Raw genomic sequence first — 19,584 nt, 5'->3', positions numbered from 1 at the left:
AAGGGGTCCAAGATCTTTGCTGAGGGCCAAGAGAGCCAGCATCTAGAATCAGAGGGAACAGCGGGAGCTCCCATTCTTCCCACAGAGTGTCACCTGCTCCAGGCCCTTTTCCCCTGCCCCTGCCTGTGAGATCAAAAATAGCATGTTTTTATCCCCCCTTGAAAGCATACTTGGTCTAATTCAGAACTGGTTACAAGGCATCAATCCTTCACCAAAAGCAGGGGCTTTAGTTTTCTCTCTATCTTTACGTTACATTAACTTCCACAATGTTTCGCAGAGTGCCGCAGTAATATGCTACACACACAGACACACAGACACACACACACACACACACACACACACACACACACACTGCCTTTTCTTAATCACACAGAAAACCATGAGTGTTAATATAGCATTCGACTCAAAGCATGTGCACCGTTTGCAATACCATGCTGGCATAGAGCTTTCATTTGAGATTTCTTCTCTATCCCCTTCTCTTTCCCAACAACCATTCTACTTTAGGAAAAGAAGCCGGTGGGGGAACAAAGAGTTTGGACTGCAAAACTGAGGATAGTGCTGAAACTCCTGCCCTAGAAGACTCCTTGTCATCCCCCAGTGACAATCAGCAGCACTCCTGGCAGGTTTCCACAGATATCGAGAACACAGAGAGGTAAGTGGGAAGCGACCCTGAATACGCAGTCAGGGTTCTCCTCCAGGGAGCGTTTTGAGGGTCACAGCCAAAACATCCAGGGTTTTTTATGTCAGGTCGAGAAGAAACAGCGCTCATTGGCCTGCTGAGAAAACACAGGGCTGAAAGAGACCAAGGAAGCGCCTAACCCGCAGAGAAAGGCTGGGGTTTGAGAAAACAGTTCTAGTTGAGCCCCTCCAGCACTCTGAGAGTCCATGGAAAAGCAAAGCATGTGCTTCCGTGGAGGGGAAACGCAGCTCAGCCCCTGGGCTGCTCCCCGAGATGCCATTTGTGTGAGGGGAAAGAATCTAAAATCCAGCAAGGATGCTTCTAGTAGTCTTGGATTTCAGCTCCCTCCCAGACAAGGCCGCTGCCCTATGACTCTGTGGTGATTCTATTTCACTTAGGAAAAGAAGGCAATAATAATTACTAACCAGTGCTAGGTCCCAACTAAATGCTACAAATGCCTTTCTGCGAAGGAAGAAGATGAGGCTTTCACCTGATATCCGTGCTCTTTGTTACCTGTGTCCCCAGGAAAGGCCCAAAGCTGCTGAATGAATACTGGGCAATTCTGCTGTGTCCTTTGTGCAAGAGGTTGAGTCACAGACAAAATAATAAACGATTCATTCTTTATTTTTAGAAGTGTAACACACAATGGCCCTTATAGCCATTGTGGCTCTTCTTACAGATTGTGATATAATTCTAAAGGTAATTACTGAATTTCTGTGTTTATAGAAAATTGGAGCATGTGGTAATTATGTGCTATTAATAAAACTTGGATTTTATAAGCTTGAATATCCAAGAATTCAAACAATAAAGCTGTTTGGCTCAGTTTGATGGAATTCTGGGCAAATCATGAAGCAGCGGTTGATCTTAGTTTATAAAATAGAAAACTCCCAGTGGGTGAGAGGAGGTATACCTGCCAGAGTGCCGAAATCAGGGCGGAATTGATCAGAAAGCCGTTCTCCTCTGTCACCTCGCATAGGAGCTATGGCCTTGGCTCTTGAGCTTTAAGAAAGCGAGATGTGGATGCAGAAAGCCTAGGGCAGGACAGCCACAGAGGGGTGGTGTTTCTGGTCAGCTGGAAGTTCAGATTCCAGTCAAAGACGTGAGAAAGTTGGGAGAAGCAGGGACAGGACCCTGGGCCCAGCACCCAGAGCTCTTCCTGGCTCTTCACTGAAATCAGAGAGTCTCAAACCCAGTCGTGTGTTTATCTGACCATGAGCGCTTTTGAAAAACACAGATGTCTGGGTCCCATCAAAATCAATTGAGTCTGGGTGTCTCCCCAAGGTTGGGGCACAGGCGATTTTTCAGGTGACAATCTCTGCTCTCCAGGAAGCCTGTGCCAGAACTTCAGTTGCGCATTCCTAATCCTTTTCTATCTTCCCTGCGGATCTCACACAGAAGCCAGATGTACCCCGTGTACTTGATGGGGTGGAGTGCGGGTGTGGTTGGGGGTGGGTGCCTTCCCTCCCTGCCCCCCCCACAGGGTCTGGCCTCGGGGAAAGCATTCCTACTGTTTTGACAGCAGCATTTCTACAGCTTCCATGCTCTTTCCCTTCCTTTCCCAATCACCAGTTCCTGCCCCCTGTGGCTCCTTTTGACCTCGTGAGGAGGCATCTTTGGCCTCCCTAAAGACAGTGGCCCTGAAAAAAAAAAAAAAAAAAAGACAGTGGCCCTGAAACCATGTCAACAAACAGTTGTGTTTTATGAAATGGACTGAAAGATTCTGTACTTAAAATTAAATGTCACCTCTCTTTCTTCAAATGCCAGAAGAAAAAATAAATGAGTGGGTAGAAATGTTTTCAACTTCAGAACTTTTCCCCTCAAGTTTCTTAAGCCACAGCGGTGCCTGTGAATGCTTGTCCCTCCTGCAGTTGATGAAAGATGTATCTGGGTTTTGCACCAATTTTTTTTCCTGGTTTTTTTCGAAGGAAATCTATCACTATGTCTTGGGTCTTCATTACCTTCACTGCACTTCACAGTCCTGGGATTTTATGACCATGTGTCCTGTGAGTAAAGGAGGACGTTGAAATGTGCAGTGGTGTGCTCTCACCTGCCACAGGTTGAGACTCCATGAAGCTAGGAAAGACAGACCAGGTCACCAGGGGTCTCCTCTCCCCCTACCCTTGTCCCTGCCTCTCCTTCTCCCTCTCCCTCCATCTCTTCTCTCCTCACGAAAGCTGTTTTCTAGAAGCTAAAAAGTTATTGCTTTCACATCATTCAATTTGATAAGTGCTGGTGCTCACAAATTCTTAACCCATGTGTTACACTGAATTCCAGTTGTAAGGAGAGACTTAAAACCAAGCAGGTGGAAGTGGAAGACCTGCACAGCCACCAGGGTCTCTGACCACAGCTGTTGCAGCACTAGTCCCCAGCTTTTGGCCTTCCCCACTGCTTCAGTCCTGCGCTCCTGGACTTTCCCTCAAAGTCTAAAATACCACCTTCTCACCAGATGCTCTTCTCCCATCCCAGCCAGCTCTAGTCAGGGGTCAGGTCATGGTGGAAGGGTTTGCCACAGTCTTTCTCTTTCCTTCCAGGGCCAACCCAGTTCAGACTTCTTCCTCACAAAAGCAAAATAAATTCACTATTTGCCTAGTGGAAGCAAGAGCTAATACAGTTAGGAACAAGTCTCATCTTGCCCTTCAGTTGTCTCATAGCCCAGACCTTGAGATTTCATTGTGAGAGTTCACAGCTGATTATTCTTTGTTTTTATCAATTTTACAGAGACATGCGTGAAATGAAAAACCTTTTAAGCAAACTCAGGGAAACTATGCCTTTACCACTGAAAAATCAAGGTGAGTCTTGTCATTTCTCTTTGAGGCAGAGGATGTTCCTTTTTACATGATAAATATGGGGCTTGTTTCTGGAGAAATTAAAGCAAGTATTTCCCATTTTATAGGAGTATTGAACAGATGTGTGTTTTTCTTTGAAAACATAATGATGAGACCTGTGTCTCTCCGGTGCTCTGAAGGGAGCCAGGAAACCCTTTGACCCGGAAGCAGATTCTCCTCCCCCACATCACCAGACTGGGGTCTATCACATGCTGTGGGAAGCACTTCCTCAGGTGTGGTCACACGGAAGGACTGAAGACTTGGTTTGTGCCTTGAGAGATTTACAACCTAGTAGAGGAATTTAGGAATACACCCAAAGGAAGATCACTGCCATCCACACGTGTAATTACCTAAAAAGTAATAGTAATAATTAACATACATTGGGAGCCTACAGTGTGCACTACTATATTATCTTAATTCTTTGTTTTGTTTTGTTGTGTGAGGGAACCCAGGGCCCCACACATGCTATCTATATGTACCACTGAGCTATATCCCCAGCCCCCTCATTTAATTCCAGTAACAACTTTGAAGGAAATGTGATTGCCCTTTCCCAGCTGATAGGACACTGAGGCAGCGAGGTTTATTAACTTAGCCAAAATCACACAGACTGTAAATAGAAAAGCTAGGAATGAACTCAGGCTACCCCAGGAATAGCCAACCCAACACAAAAACAGGATTTGCAGCAGAATGAATGACGAAGGTCTCTCCACGCCTGTCAACTGTCACATCCCTAGTAGCTAGAGCCTGAGACACAGTAATATAACGCTGGAACAAACAATAAATCTACACCTAATCTTGCAGCCTGTGGACTAAGAATGGATACATAAAACAAGCAATAAGCACTGTCTTTAGGCACACGTAGCTAGAGCAGCCGCGGGAAAACATCAGCTTCAGAAAGCAGTATGTAGAAGGTCTTTTTAGAAGCATGAAAAAAATTCTTCTCATTTCTACAGAGCAGAGCAGGCCAGGGAGCTGCTTGCCTGAGAGTGTGGAGGAGGGGAGGAGGAGAGCTTGGCAGCAGAGCTGAAGCGCCTCCTGGCTCGGGGAAGAGCTCAGCAGAAGGTGGAGAGGTGGAAGTGAGAACACCAAGCAGCGCAGCTGAGGAGCAGTGTGGCTGGCACTGCATGGGGCGGGGGTCAGGAACAGAGGCAGGGGATGTGGTGCACTGGGAGAGCTGAGCACCCTAGAAGGGTTTGGCCTCCAAGGCCACTGGCTGGAGTCATAGGTGGAGTGCTTCGTGGTGTTCCAAGAAAGCAGGCAACCTGTTGGAGCTCAGAGAGACCACTCCAACCTCAGCACGGAAGATCGTTGCTAGAAATGATCGTGGTACGGTGGGCTTGAATGAAGGCTAACCTTGGATCCATATGCTGCTTCGGACCCTCACCAATTTTGTGCTCTGGAGCACACACTTAACTTCTGAAAATGTCAGTTTCCTCATCCCTAAAAAGGTTTTAGGTTTTAGTAAGACTTCAGAGGGTTGCTGTTTGGATTAAATGAAGCAGTGGTCCTATGCCTACTACCAACCTTACTGAGAAAAAAAAATGCCTGACAGTATGCTGTCTTGCAAGTATTTCTGTTGCTACTGTCATCAGTAAATATTGTTTATTAGTTGTTTTCCCCAGCTTTGCTCAGGAAAACCCCAAGTCACTATAGAATAGAATAGTTCCTGCTGCTATCCACCCTGAGGAGACTGAGTCCCCGGTCCGTGTAAGGCTCGCCTTGAGCCTGCAGTTCACAGCACTGACTCCTGGGACTTCAGACTTGGGCATCTTCTGCATCTGAAGGTTGTCCCATGCTGTAATGCATCACCCAGGGGAGCTGAACCTCCCACTCCACTGCCCAGAAGGAAGGCGTCCCAGGGTCCCCCAGCCTACATTTCACAGATAGCATAAAACCTACCATTAAATCAGACCTTCTTAAACATTTCCCCTACATCAAGTAATAATTCACCCAGTAGGTTTTGAACTGCACTTTAATGGGAAAAAAATTAGAAATTTTTCAAATCAAATTGGTAGGACAGTTTCAATGAAAATCTCACTTAGGTCACTTTTATAATCATAAGAGGTGGGGCTGGTGAGATGGCTCAGTGGTCTAAAGCACCTACTTGGAACAAGCTTGGCAAAGCACAGGGACCGCGGTTCGATCCCCCAGCACCACATGCCAGCCAGCCGCGCCCCCTGGTGGGCTGAGCTGGCCACACACACACACACACACACACACTAAATAATCATAAGAGGTAATATAAATATTCTGTATAACTTCATATTACTTTAGTAAACAAATAGTAATTAGAATTTTAAAGACTCTTTAAAATATAAGAGTCATAGCGGAAGACCCAATACTATTATGGGCTACTGGACTCTTTTAGAATATTTTGCTGAGTTTACACACCTATAATATTCAAATAACAGAACTTAACAAAAAAAGGGGATACAGATGAATGTCCATTTGGTATCTGTGTATTCAAAGTGGTTAGGATAGATACATAGTTAATTCTCTTAATGAATACAGGGATTTGTTCTAATAGTGTTTGTAAATAGGATATCATGTCCGCATCTTGTACAGCAATTAACCACTAGGAAGAATATATGCAATGTGTGAATTATTGAAACTGTCCTACCAATTTGATTTGAAACTGTCTCATTGCTATTTGTTTCTCAATAAAATTATGGGGGAAAAAAAGAATAAAGATATGTCAGATGCTCTAGAAAAAAATTTAAAAATGAAATATAAGAGTCATAATAGACATTGATACTGTGAGGGAAAGTATAAGTGAAAAGAGAACAGGCACCCAGATAAATGACACCATGTCACAAACCTTCCATGTACTTGGAGAACAAAAAAGGAAAAGCTGGGAAGTGCAAGGACTTATTATTCTGAAGGAAGTGGTACAATAAGATTTTAATAATAATTAAAAAGTCAAAATAAAGTAATGTAGGAAATTCAAGTTTCTTCATATCAGGGAGAAGTGAAACCCCATACATGTACAAATCAAGTGTGTTCTATATCGGGGTGTATGTTTAACACATACCCCAGCATACTCATTGTGAACGAAGCAGTGGGACAGAGAACTAACAGGCCTGGGGAGGACCAGAAGCAGTAGTCCAAGACTCTTGGGGACTCTCCAGGAACATGCAATGACAGATGCATATGTCATCTGTTAATAAACAAATCATCAAGCTTCCTCTCCTGAACCACATAGGACAGGATAGACCACAGAGGTGCCCCCTTTCGGGTGTTTCATTTATTGCACTGGCCTGGGTAACAGGTGCAGGAACTGGTGAAGGGCGAATGCTGGAGAAACTATTCTAGTTCTTTTCTGTGGAATGTTATTATCAAAACACAATTTTCACTAGTTGAAAACCATTACAAAAAGCCATCTGTTCCCTTCCTGGCTTTCTTGTTCCCTTTCTCTTTGTTTCATTTATGTGAGTATTTGGAACAGAGAGAGAACAGAGGGGGTGTGGGAAAGAGACACCACTCCGGCTCTGGTGTTTCCCGCCTTAAGCCCTGACCTTGTGCCTATCTGCCAGTCTAGACTCCACTCTGCTCCATCTCCACCTTAGCTGTTACTCAGAAGCTGTTCTGTGCTGATTTCAGCATTTAAAGATTTAAGCATATCTTTCCTCTTTCCTATACATTAACATTTAAGAAAAATTTACTAGAAATTGATTTTCAGTGGAAAGAGGAAGGTAGCCCAGGACCAAAATTTTGATGGCTAGTCATGCAGCCTTTGTCTTAGACAAATCTTTCCCATCCTTCCAGTGTAAGACTGGAAACAAAGAGGGACACAGAAAAAGAGCAGGCCTCCCTCGTCCTGCTGCAGCTCCCAGCAGGATCTGGGCACCATGCGGAGCTTCTGGCTCCTGGCCCGCTGCTCTTTCCCCTGCTGCCATGTCCCTCCTGTACTAGATTCTAGGTCATTGGCAGTTCTGTAGGGAGCTTCATTAATTATGATCGTCTGGCTGTGTCAAATGAATTACAAATGGAACCACCTGTGGAGAGCCCGCAAGGTTACTGACAAAGGCTAGAAGGAGATTAGAAAGTGAAGGACAAGCATCTTCTCGATGCACACTGCTATGAAACAAAACAAACTGGCAGAAATAAATTAAGCCTGAAAGACAGTTTCACCTTTTCTGAAATTCTGACTTAATGACTGCTGTGGAATGTGCTGGTATATTCCATCTTGCACAGAATTTTTGGCTGTTGATATCATCCCTCAGCTCAGTCTGGAAATAAGTCAGAAGTTGAGTCTGTTCTAGAATGGATGTCCTCCTAGGGACAGTACTCCTTCACACTAACTTGGGTCTACCAACACCTATCCCAGACTTACACCTTGTCTGCTCCAACTGGGCTCCGTATTCAGAATCAATCTGGCCATGCAGGCAGAGGAGTCCTTGGATACTTGGCTCAGGATCGCTGGGGGTGAAGCTACTTTCTCTCCTAGAGATCCTTTAATTCCTTTCTCCACTGCCTCATGAAACTTCCACTTCCACTTGGTATCTGAAGGTCATTCTGGACATTTTACCAGTGGCTGTGTAAAAGTAGCTTTTACTCAGTATGATATATGCAATCCCCCCCTCCCTCCTCCAATCTAATCCACATGTCACATTCAAATGCATTACTCTGGCCATCCTGAGTAATCAGAAACATTTGTTCTTCGTACTCACAAATGTTAAATGTCTGCTCATTGTCTAATAGAAGGAAAACAGACCTCTGTCCCCAGCACCTGTGGCCCCATCATCATCCAGCATGTAAGAGTCCCCTGTTACATGCCAAGTTCTGTGCCAAGTGCTAAGAAGTCTCTTCTCCCGGAAGCTGTCTTTTTTTAAGAATCAGATGAGAATCTCCTGGGAAACTTTTCCAAATCCTCACAGAGTTTGTGAAGAGCCTTCAGGGAAGGCAAGTGAACTCTGAAAATATCACACACACACGCACACACACACACTTGAAAAGACACAGAAATTAGCATTTAGAACATAACCCCATAACAATGAGACTACAAGTGACTACATAGTCCATTGTCACCTAACCCAGATTTGAGTTGAAAATGAAAGATTTTTCGAGCTTGCTTTTTGAAAGTTTTTGAGCTAACAGTTTTTAGAATGAGTAGGAGTTACCAAAAAAAGATGAAAAAAGATAGCCTAGGCAGAAGACTCTGGATGTGAGCAGGTACATGGGGAGATGAAAGAGGAAGGCATTTTTATGAACCACAGTCTCCAGTAGTTGGGAAAGTGCTTAGATGGAGACTGAAGACCGCAGTGAGAGGGGTAGGTGGGCTATACATTTAAGGCTAAACTAAGATGGTTGGATTTTTATCTTTGAGCTGATGGAAAAATGCATCAGGAGGCAAGTGCAGTATCCAGGTAAAAAGTGCCTAAGATCTCACCTACAGCTTAGAGATTGCAGAGACAAAGGTGGCCTGCTAGATGTGTGCATTAAGGAAAAGGAGAGACCTGAGCATGGTAGCACATGCCTGTATCCCAGCACTCAGGAGGCTGAAGCAAGAGCATCTTGCAAGTTCAAGACCAGCCTGGAGGGGCTGGGGAGATGGCTTAGTGGAATAAGCACTTCCCTGGCAAGCACAAGGGCCTGAGTTCAATCCCTGGTTCAGCCCAAAAAAAAAAAAAAAAAAAAAAAGAGAGAGAATATAACAAGACCAGCCTGGGTTATAAAGTGAGCTCCAGGCCAGCCTGAACTGCATAATGAGACACTGTTTCAAGAAGGACAAAAAAAGAAAAAAAAGTTTCATTCTGAATCAAGAATGAAACCGGGTTTGGACATTCTGGTCTTAGTAAGTTAGAGAAGAGAGGAGAAGCAGTATAAGTAGAGAAAAATTAAAGTTTGGGACATGGGGCAATCCCAAGAGCAATGCTTGGTGGTTAATGAGGCCAGGGTGTGATCTAGGAAGACTGGAAAGAGAACTGAGCTCTTGCCCACAGTGTCATGGGGCCGGGGAGATAGCTCAGTAGAATAAGCACTTGCCACAATGTCATGGAAGCCCTGAGAAAAGTTGAGACCACCCACAGGGAGTGTGTAGATCAAAAGAACCCTGCAATACCAAAAGTGAAGGCTTTTGGCTAGAGGGGAAAATGCACCTCACAAAGGGGCCTGGCAAGAAAATCACAGAAGCACTGTGAAATAAATCAAAAGCAGAGGCCCTGGGCCAAGTCCCACCTATATATATTGGATCGATTTCCAAGCTTTATGGCTCCCAACATATCCCCCTTTTCGCTTTGTTTTTTCAGAGATGGGTGTTCCACTGCAGTTAGAGAAGCTGTATTTGGAGAAATGTTTAAAGGACCTTTTCATACTTGAAACCAGTCTAAAGATTGTAGGTACATGAATTCAGCAAAATAACCCAATATAGTCCAATAGTCCATCATAGTAGTAGGTTATCAGCAGAACTGGCAATTGTCAGAAGCTGTTGACTTGAGCCTTTTTCAGCTCAGCATATTAATATGGCATTATTTTTTATACCTCATGGTTATACTTTTCTGCTGGATGGTTATGACCAAGTTAAAGCAAGACCTAGATAACTAAAACTGTAACTTTTGTTTCTGACAACTCCTGAGATGCACATCCTGTCTGATTAAGGTTTGCTATCAGTTGCTAAGCAACCTAGTGTCATGCATTACTAACTTCACAAAAGTGTAAATAAAGGACAGTTCTGTTATAAAAAAAAGGGGGGAAGGAAAAAATATATATGTATACACAAGAGAGTTAGGATAGATAATACAGCTACTTTCTCTTAGTTCACTGAGAATAAAAGTTTGTACTACTATTGTTTAGACAAGATATCTGGTCTGCATCTTGTCCTCTGAATAACTCCTAGGAAGACAACAATATGCAATGTATTAATTATGGTAAACATCCTACTAACTTGTTTTGAAACTGTTAAAAAAATACGTAAATAAAATAAGTCAAAAGCAGAGAGGAAGAAGTGGCTAATGGTGCAGGGTGATTAAAGTGGATAAGAAATGAAATTGTCCAGAGGATTTAGCAGGGAGGTATTCCTTGGCACTGTTGGCTTAGACCACTGACTTGGAATTTGGGGCACAGAAGCCTGGTTGAGGAAGGTTGGAAGTGAGTGGGAGATGAAGAAGAGCTGGAGCAGTGAGGGTGACTGCATGAAGATTTTCACAACGAATTGTTTGTGGGATGGTGGGAAGACAGGAGTGGATGTAATCACATGCTAAGGGCTGTAGCGATTGCTTGTGGAAGGGGTGGCAACAGGAAAGAATGTAGATACATGAAGCAATCGTAAAGATTCTGCAGGGAAGTTTATGCTCATGGGGAAGAGCAGATTATCTTGTCCAGGTAGGGTAGGCTCTTCTTAAAAGGAGGAATAAGATGTGTAAAAGCAGGGAGGCAAGGAAAGTATGAGCATATTTAGGGTTTCCTAAGAGGATGCTTTGAATCATTCCCTCCTTCAAAAAGCCCTTCATTCCAGCCAGACTGGACAGTTTACTTGGACCCAACTTAAGCTGCCTTTGGTCACCTCCCTATACTTGTTCATACTACCCCTTTATCAGAACACCCATCCCCTTCACCAGCATCCAAGTTCTCCCCATTCCTCGTAACCCAGGATGATCACAAAGGCCTCCATGGATCTTTCAGAAACATTTTTGTTCTTCTCTAAGTGGGAGAAAATCTCCCTTCATTGCTACCCCTTAGGAATTCTCATGGCACTGTGTTTATGTCACTCTAATGATATTTTTAATGACGATTCATGGTTACTCCTGGAAAGATCCTTGCAAGGGACCATTTTTCTATTAGGGATCATCTTGGTATTACCCTCAGTACCCAACAAAAGGCCTTGCACTTACCAGGTCTCCAATGAGTGTGATTCAGGACTGGCAGCATCAGCGCATCTGGGAATTTGTAAGGAATGCTGATTCTCCAGCTTCATCCCAGACCTACTCAACTAGAAACTCTGGCGTTGGGCCAAGAATCTGTGCTTTAAGGCTTCAGATGATGCTGAAGTCGCTAATGTTAGAGAACTGCTGAGTTCAATTAAATTAATTTGTAACTACTATTTCATTACAAGCATTTCTCTTAATTATATCAAAGAGCATGGCTTTAAACTCCATGTAGCGTTTGAAACCTCAGCTGGGTGGTGGCACATACCTGCCTCCAGCTCTCTGGAAGCTGAGACAGGAGGATTGCTGAGAGTTCAAGACCAGCCTGGGCTACTTTAGTGAGTTCAAGGCCAGCCTGAACTGCATAGTGAAACCTTGAAGAACACTGAAAGGAAGGAAGGAAAGAAGAAACGAAGGAAGGAAGGAAGGAAGGAAGGAAGGAAGGAAGGAAGGAAGGAAGGAAGGAAGGAAGGAAGGAAGAAAGGAAGGAAAGAATAAAAAAAGGAGGGGGGAGAAATGGGAGAGAGAGAGAGCGCATTTTCAGGTTCCTCTTTTTTTCTCAACATATCATCTACAGGTTCAAGTGGTTTACCCCAGAAAATTTAGGACAAGTGGGGAAATGTTCAATTTTGCTCACATTCTATACACAGCTCTTAAAAGATGAGATTTCAATCCATGTGGAGACATCCTTACTTGGAATTCATTTCAAACCATTCCAGGCATACTTGCCACTTGGCAAATTTCTGTGTTTGCTGCAGCCTCCTATGGTGTGGAACACTGCTCTAAAGTTTTGCCACGAATTTTTGAGCTTCCATGTCTCCTTGGCCCTAGGTGATGATCAGACAAGCTCTGGGCTGGGCAAAGGCATCACTGACACACAACAAAACTGCCCCAAACTAGCAATCACTCTTCATAGGTGCCTGCCTTTTGCTTCATATCTGAACAATTTCCTACCAATCCTAACACTCTGGTCCACTTGTAAATGAGCCGTGTGTGTGTGTGTGTGTGTGTGTGTGTGTTTTGTGTGTGTGTGTGTGTGTGTTCATACAGAGACAGACAGACAGACAGACAGACAGACGAGTTTCAATGCCACAAAACACAGAACTATTTTTTTTAAAGACAGTGCTATTGAAGGGCGTTTTGATTCACTGTAATGAATAAACAGATGCAAAATGCAGTCCTTATAAAAATATCATAGTCACTGTACATAATACCTTTGTGTTTTTCATAAATGTTAAAGAGAGAGAATGAGACTATACATAAAACTAAAGCCTGCACACTATACTTTTCTTTGTAAATACAACATTAGGATAGATCTTTTCTCATGTAGTAGACATCATGCATCTCGTAATTGTATTTTATTATATATGAAGGCCAGGTAAGTCCCACCTCTAGAGTGTTTTGTTTATGGGAAAAGGAAAGGAGGTAAAGGAATTTAGAAAATAGATCTTCCAAGTCTTAAAAATAGAAATAGAAATATTCTCCCTCCCTACAGACACATTCCTAGCTCTGATGACTGTTACAGGGAAGCACTGAATTGCAAGCAGACTTGAGCTGCAGTAAATATAGTCACTATTTAAAAGGAGGCCAAGAGGTCAAATGTTTTACCCTTCAGAAAATGATATATACTTGCCATATCCAAGTACATTAAGTTTATTGGTCATTGGGTGATTAAAATAAGTCATAGACATGATGAAGAAGTGAGGTTGGATTCAATGTTTGTTCCAAATATTATCATGATTCATCTCTGAGAGATTCTCCTGAGAAAAAAGCCTCATGTATAGTATCTGACATTTTTTTCAGTGTCTTAATTCTTTGGGGACAAGGTAACTATAAAAGAAAGATGTCCTAATTTTAGCTCTCAAAATGTTAATGCCCAGATTATTTTCCACTGTGGAAAAGATAGGAATAGTCCTTCTTTTCTCCATGGTAACAGAATTTGAGTTTTGAGGGAGAATTTTAATCTGTGGAGACTGGAAATTGGCCTGTGTTTGGGCAATTTGAAATGCACAGTGAGGGCACCCATTTTCTCCTATTAGGTAAGTAACACAGTGCATCTTTCCAGGGACCACTGTCAAGTTCAGTGGATGATACTTATTTACAAATAAATGTGATGGTAGGGATATAGCTCAGCAGTACAAGTGCCTGCCTGGCAAATGCAAGGTCCTGAGTTTGATTCACAGGAGAGAGAGAGAGAGAGAGAGAGAGAGAGAGAGAGAGAGAGAGAGAGAGAGAGAAATTTTCAAACAAATGTGGCATGTGAAAGACTTTAAGGACAGAGAGGAAATTGCCAGGCATTTGCATAACAATATTTACATTGCAATGGCAAGCAGAAACATTGAAATGACACCCAGGAGTTGGAGGCAGATTTATTTAATGGTGTATGGGCACTGACTGGGAATCAGTTGTTCCTCAAAATGTCAGGCCCCAAAGGCTCAGGAAAGGAGGTTTCCATGAGGTGGCAAGCAAGAAGCAGATATATAGTTACATTCTCTTAATGAATAGAGCGATTTGTTCTAATGGTGTTTGTAAATAGGATATCAAGTCCGCATCTTGTACAGCACTTAACCACTAGGAAGAATGTATGCAATGTGTTAATGATTGAAACTGTCCTACCAATTTGGTTTGAAACTGTCTCATTGCTATTTGTTTCTCAATAAAATTATAGCGGAAAAAAAACAAGAAGCACAGTGCTTGGCTTTCTCTGATTGGTTCTTACAATATGCATCATAGTGACCAGCCAACTCAAGGAGCCAGTAGTAACAGTAATTGTAACAGGAACTCTTACATGAGTAACTAACAAGCTAGCTGGGGGCATTTTCTGTTATAATGTAAGAAGACCAGAAAGTCAGGACATATTTTTGTTCTTACAGTATCTTAAATAGCTAGGTTCAATAATGAAGAAAAAAATACTCTCTGTAGAAGAAATTTGTTCTGCTCCTACAGTCATCCACCTCTTCACTTAATCACTAATTCCATGCCCTTTGCTAAGGTCCTGTTTCATTTAAGATTATTTTGGAAAAAGAGAGCATCTCTCACCTCAGCCTTGGAAGGGTACCTAACAGTCATCCGTACCAATCAGCCATTCTGCCTCAGTGAGGTCATGTACTAGCACTGCCCCCAGATGGCAACTTGTGGGCTCTTTCCTTGTACAATAGTTCTTCTCCAGCTCTGAGATCCACACTGGCCAGGTCTACCCCAACAAGATCTTCTACCCTGCCTTTCTTTTATACCACAATATATATTTTTAAACCCAACCCAGTGAACTAGATGTGGTTTACTTGTTTATCTCTTCCTTTACTTGTTATACTAAAAATCCCAAACCATGAACTGGAGAGATAGCTCAGCTAGAAATAAGTGCTTGTCTGGCAAGTGCAAGGTCTCCAGTGTGATCCCCACTACCACAAATAAAATAAAATAAAAACTTTATGAATTCAACAGTTATCATCTGTCTCAGAATGCCTTTATGTACAAAAATCTATAGAAAATGTTAGAGAAAGATTGAACATTCCTTCTGGAGCCAATGGAGCCAAAGTTATGGTTCTATGTAAAGTGAAATAGTTAACAGTAACCATTTACTATATTAGCTGGATGCTTCCTCCTAGTTAATAATATAAACTGAATATTTCTTCTATATCAGGCACTAAGTAATCCATCCAGCTAAATATTTTTCATAGATTATGTCATGTCATCTTCACCCAAGGTGAGCGGCTTCAATTGTAAAATCTGCAGACTAAGAAAACTGAAGCTATTGAGCTTGTGTTCCATGTTCAAAGTTGCAGAACAGCAGAGGCGAGCTGAGAAATCAAGCCAACTTTACTCCAAAGTATGAAATCTTTCTCATAAAATACCTCCTTCCCCTGACTGACAAACTGCCTGTAAGCAGATTCATTTTAATTCTAAGCAGTACTTCTAAACCTTGAGCTATTTTACCCTTTCTCCAGGGTTTTTGGCCATAGCTGGGAACACGTCTGGTTGTCCCAGCTGATCGAGGCATACTCCTGGCATCCTAACGAGTAGGAGACTGCTAAACAAGCAGCGATGTGTAGGACAGCCTCCCACTGTAAAGAATTATCCACTAAAAAGATCCAGAGTAACTCAGCATGGTGGCTACACCTGTAATCCTAGTCCTCTGGAGGGTGAGGCGGAAGGGTCACAAGTTCGAGTCAAGCCTGCGAAATTTAGCAAGCTCCTGCCACACACACTAAAAAAGGAAATTAAAGACAAACAGTACTAATAATGATAATGATAATAAGACTAGATATGTGGTGCAGTGTGAAAGTACGGTTTTCACTCTCTGGCATTGAAAAAATGTCAACGGTACTGAGGCTGTGAAGGATCAGTCCAAGGGGTGGTGGATGTTTAAAGCCACTTTTTTCAAAAAGCGGCTTTTATTATCTGTTCCTCACTTCCCTGTGTATTCTGTCCCATCACAGATGACAGCAGCCTTCTGAATCTAACTCCCTACCCCCTGGTTAGAAGACGGAAGAGAAGATTCTTTGGGCTCTGTTGTCTCGTCTCAAGCTAGGCGATTCTCCGGGAAACTCACCACTGGGAACACCTGAAAAAAAAAAAAAAATCACAAAACCTGAGGACCTCCAGACAGCTGAACCACACAGTGATTGGTTTTTCTATGTTTCCTTATTATTTTTACCCACCACTCCCTGCCCTTTTCAATGATTTTACACTTGAAAACACCTGCCATCAAGAAGAAGAAAAAAAAAAAAAAAAAAACAAGATTTAAAAAGCAGGCTGTTTTTTAAAGGATTTTTAAAGTTGATATTGTGCATGTTTGCCCCAAACCATGCCATGACAGATGCAAGACTTATGATTTTTAAATTATTTAAAGATTTTTAAGTGTATCATAGAGAACAATTATTTCACATATAGTAGTATACCTGTAGCTCGTGGTGATCTTACGCTAACAGCTTATAACGTATGAAAGAAGTCTTTAAACATAGAAATTTACTTAAAACTATAAAATGGTGTTGAAAAAGCGCCAATCTATTAATATTATTAGAAATATTATAACTAAACATATACCACCTCACCTATTGCATTCTCTGCACTCATTCACCTTTAGTCTTCCATTCTGTCAGAATCTAAACCTTCACCATAAAACTATATTAATTTATGATGCAACAAAAATCATGCACAAGAAAAAAATTTGTAAATACACAATAATCCTAATATCTTCCTATGCTTATGAGCAACTAATTTCCCTTTGATCCAATGGTGTCTCTTTCAGCTTCTTGGAGAATGAAGTTATCCAGTTAGAAAACGGGGTAGTAGCACATACAATTACCCTCAAATGTAAAATTGAATATTATCACATTTTGTTCTAATTGAAATCCAAAGCATGGTGTCTGCTCATCAGCATAGTGTTAACTTATAGGGCATGCTGGAATTAGCTCAGATCGTAAAAATATTAACATCTTACATTATTAATATTTTTTTTTTTAGTGAAGCTAAGCTTGTCTCAGTTTAGATGACTATGCAGATATGACTTTTCCAACGTGTACTTGGTGTCTTGTCTTATGCTTAGAACACGGAAAGCAGGACACATTAAGCAATACTACACTTTAGAAAGGAGGAAGGCACAGCCTTTGTTTTTCTGCTCACGGCTTTGTTGCAGTCTTCCTCCTCTAAACTTGTGACGTGGCTCACATTTTCTTATGCTCCCTCCTTTTACCCGTGGACTCACTTCCCAGACAGAATCCCCATGACGGGAAAGATCAAGTCTTTCCATTTCCTTTCTTGCTTCTATAGTTTGAAAAATCAGGTTGGACAGGAGGCACTGGAGTCCCACACAATAGAAGTAGGAGCTAGAAGCCTACGAGTGGTTTGTATAAGATTCATTTCCCCATCCCAACCCTGCACAGGCATTTATACATACACTAACATCTTGACCTAAAAAATTAAGCATATTAATGCTTGTAGCTTAAATGAAGATGGAGAAAATAAACAATTATCATATTAGGTTGAATTATATGAAATTGCTGATATTTGACTGTTTTGTTCTATAAAAATGGCAGTTTCAGATAATTCCCCCTAGTATCAGAGGTGAAAGTTAAAGAATTAAAAGATTAAAAGACATCTCAAAAAGGTATGCAGGTCCCTCCTTTGATGACACTGGCTGTTACTTGGCCTTGTTCTTGACAACAAGCTGGTATTTAACGCGTGGCTCCAAGTATGCCTGGCTTCACAAAAGGAAGTACCCTTGACAAGCTACATGAGAAAAATCACAATTTTCTAAATCAAAAACTGGTGAAACAATGGTGATAGTATGCTATTACAAGTAACCATTCCCAGATTCACCTAGTCTTCTGACCTTAATCTTCCTAAATCAAGCTTAATTAAGCTTAATATTCTATTCTGAATCAGGCTCATTTTTATCCCTCGATGCTATTTCACCTGAGGGTCATTGTTTTGCAGATTGTTAAGTGCCCCAAATTGACATGCTCTCATTTCTGTCTCTGTCCTCTCTTACCCTTTGACTATGTACACCCTTCCCCTCAGTCTTCTTCCTACTACTCCACACACACAGCTATTAATTGATAAGCCCAACCTTCATATTCAGCACGTTCTTCCCAATGCCTGACCTAAATCATTTCTGCTTGGTTAATTTGAGCTCACTCTCGCCTTAGTCTCAGTGTGAAAGTAACACTTACCTTATGTGCAATTGTCCTTTGTGCGACTGAAGACTGTTAATAAATTCAGATCTCACCTCCATGTCTGGGAAGGCTGTAGTAGCTATTCATGGAGATGGGAATTTGTCTAATTACCTAGCCAGACTTTCCATATCAAAGATAATATATTCAGCCACCTTATCTTTTATTCATAGTGCCTGTTTTCCAGCCTTCGATCAATTTTATAGTTCCCGTAGACATACTCCAAGATTTATAGATGTCCTTTCAGTAGCAGATCCTAAAATTACATTTAGTACTCAGAGTTCTGTAATCTACATCAGTGCATGGTTGCAATAGGCGATTCACCACCCCACGAGATATGCCAGCGCGTCCTTTAGGAGCTGCCCCTCTCTCCCCTCAACTTCCAAGGACACTCTCAGGTATAGTTCCAATATAACATTCTGCTGTCTTAGCCTCCTGCTAGTAATTTACTTTGAGATTAGCCATTAACACTGAGCTGATCTCCAAGGGTAAGAAGAGAACGGTGAATCTGTTTTCTCAAATTACCCACATACTTGAAACAGAAAATTATGTAAACCTGGCACACACCCACTCATTTTACCCCCAGTTTTTCATAACCAATGTTGATTGCTATTTTTCCAGATTACAAAGGCAATACATGGTCTTTATGGTAAATCTGAAAAAAATGCTACCACGTAGCAAACATTAAACTCACCTGAACCTCACCACAATCACATGATTTAAAAGTACCTTTTGGGGCTTTAAATTAGTAAGGGCGTAGGTCCAAAGGCACTTTTAGGTAAGGCAGATAAAAAGCTCACAATGCCAATCTGTCTTTTTAAATATCAATCCAATAATGTTTTGTTTGCATCTAGGTGTGAACTCACTACAGTCCCTGGGTCGTACTTTTAGTCAGGAGTACAAAGAAAGTTTTAAAAGTAGCACAGTCCCAATGCCTCCTGGAATTAATTAAAGCTCCTGGGGGAAATTCAAAAATCCTGTTGACCTTTATATTCTTCCATGAGCCTCTGAAAAAAGTTTGGCAACACTGCCACCTACTGAAAGTAAAGCTTCTGAATAAGAGAAGAAACATACACAGGAGTAGAAAACCTCATAATTTATTTCAGAAAGCAAGCGGTTGGACTGGATTAACAAGGAAAGTTGTTAAAGTCTGAAAGTCTAAAAGTTCAGACTCTAAAAGTCTCAACATGGACAGGATTAGGGATATCATCCAGACTAACTTCATGCCCCTCCCATTTAGGCCTGAGCAGTGTCTGTTGTCTCTTTGTATTCTAGAATGTCACTCAACAGAAAATGTTTGATGGTCTGGTAACACTAGACAGAATGAGAAAAAGCAATTGCACTATTAGCCTCAGAATAAATCTCTAGAATTAAATATGCAGTACATGATTTATCCAAGAACAGAAAAGAATTAGGTGTTTACAAGATGACAATTCAAGTCTGAGAAAAGGTTAATTATTAAATTAGACTATCATGGAAGAAATATTAGATCTCTAACTCATAACTCTCACCGAAATGAATTTTAGATGAAATAAAGGTTAAATGTT

General features: G+C 41.7%; 1 protein-coding gene across 1 annotated transcript in view; it reads left to right on the top strand.

Moving 5' to 3' along the window:
- The window catches only part of Rgs7bp (regulator of G protein signaling 7 binding protein), a 113,353-nt gene extending 94,195 nt beyond the window's left edge, over positions 1-19,158 (top strand). The window contains exons 4-6 of the mRNA XM_004623052.3: positions 505-652; positions 3,398-3,468; positions 15,803-19,158. Coding sequence (XP_004623109.1) covers positions 505-652; positions 3,398-3,468; positions 15,803-15,894 — 311 coding nt within the window. The 3' untranslated portion in view covers positions 15,895-19,158. The remainder of the gene's footprint in view (positions 1-504; positions 653-3,397; positions 3,469-15,802) is intronic.
- Positions 19,159-19,584: the final 426 nt, after the last annotated feature.

This window comes from Octodon degus, unplaced genomic scaffold (genome assembly GCF_000260255.1).
Source record: "Octodon degus isolate 3935 unplaced genomic scaffold, OctDeg1.0 scaffold00001, whole genome shotgun sequence".
In the NCBI taxonomy this organism is placed as follows: Eukaryota; Metazoa; Chordata; class Mammalia; order Rodentia; family Octodontidae; genus Octodon; species Octodon degus.
Note: the sequence above shows the minus strand (reverse complement) of the source record. Positions and strands in the feature narration are given on the sequence as shown.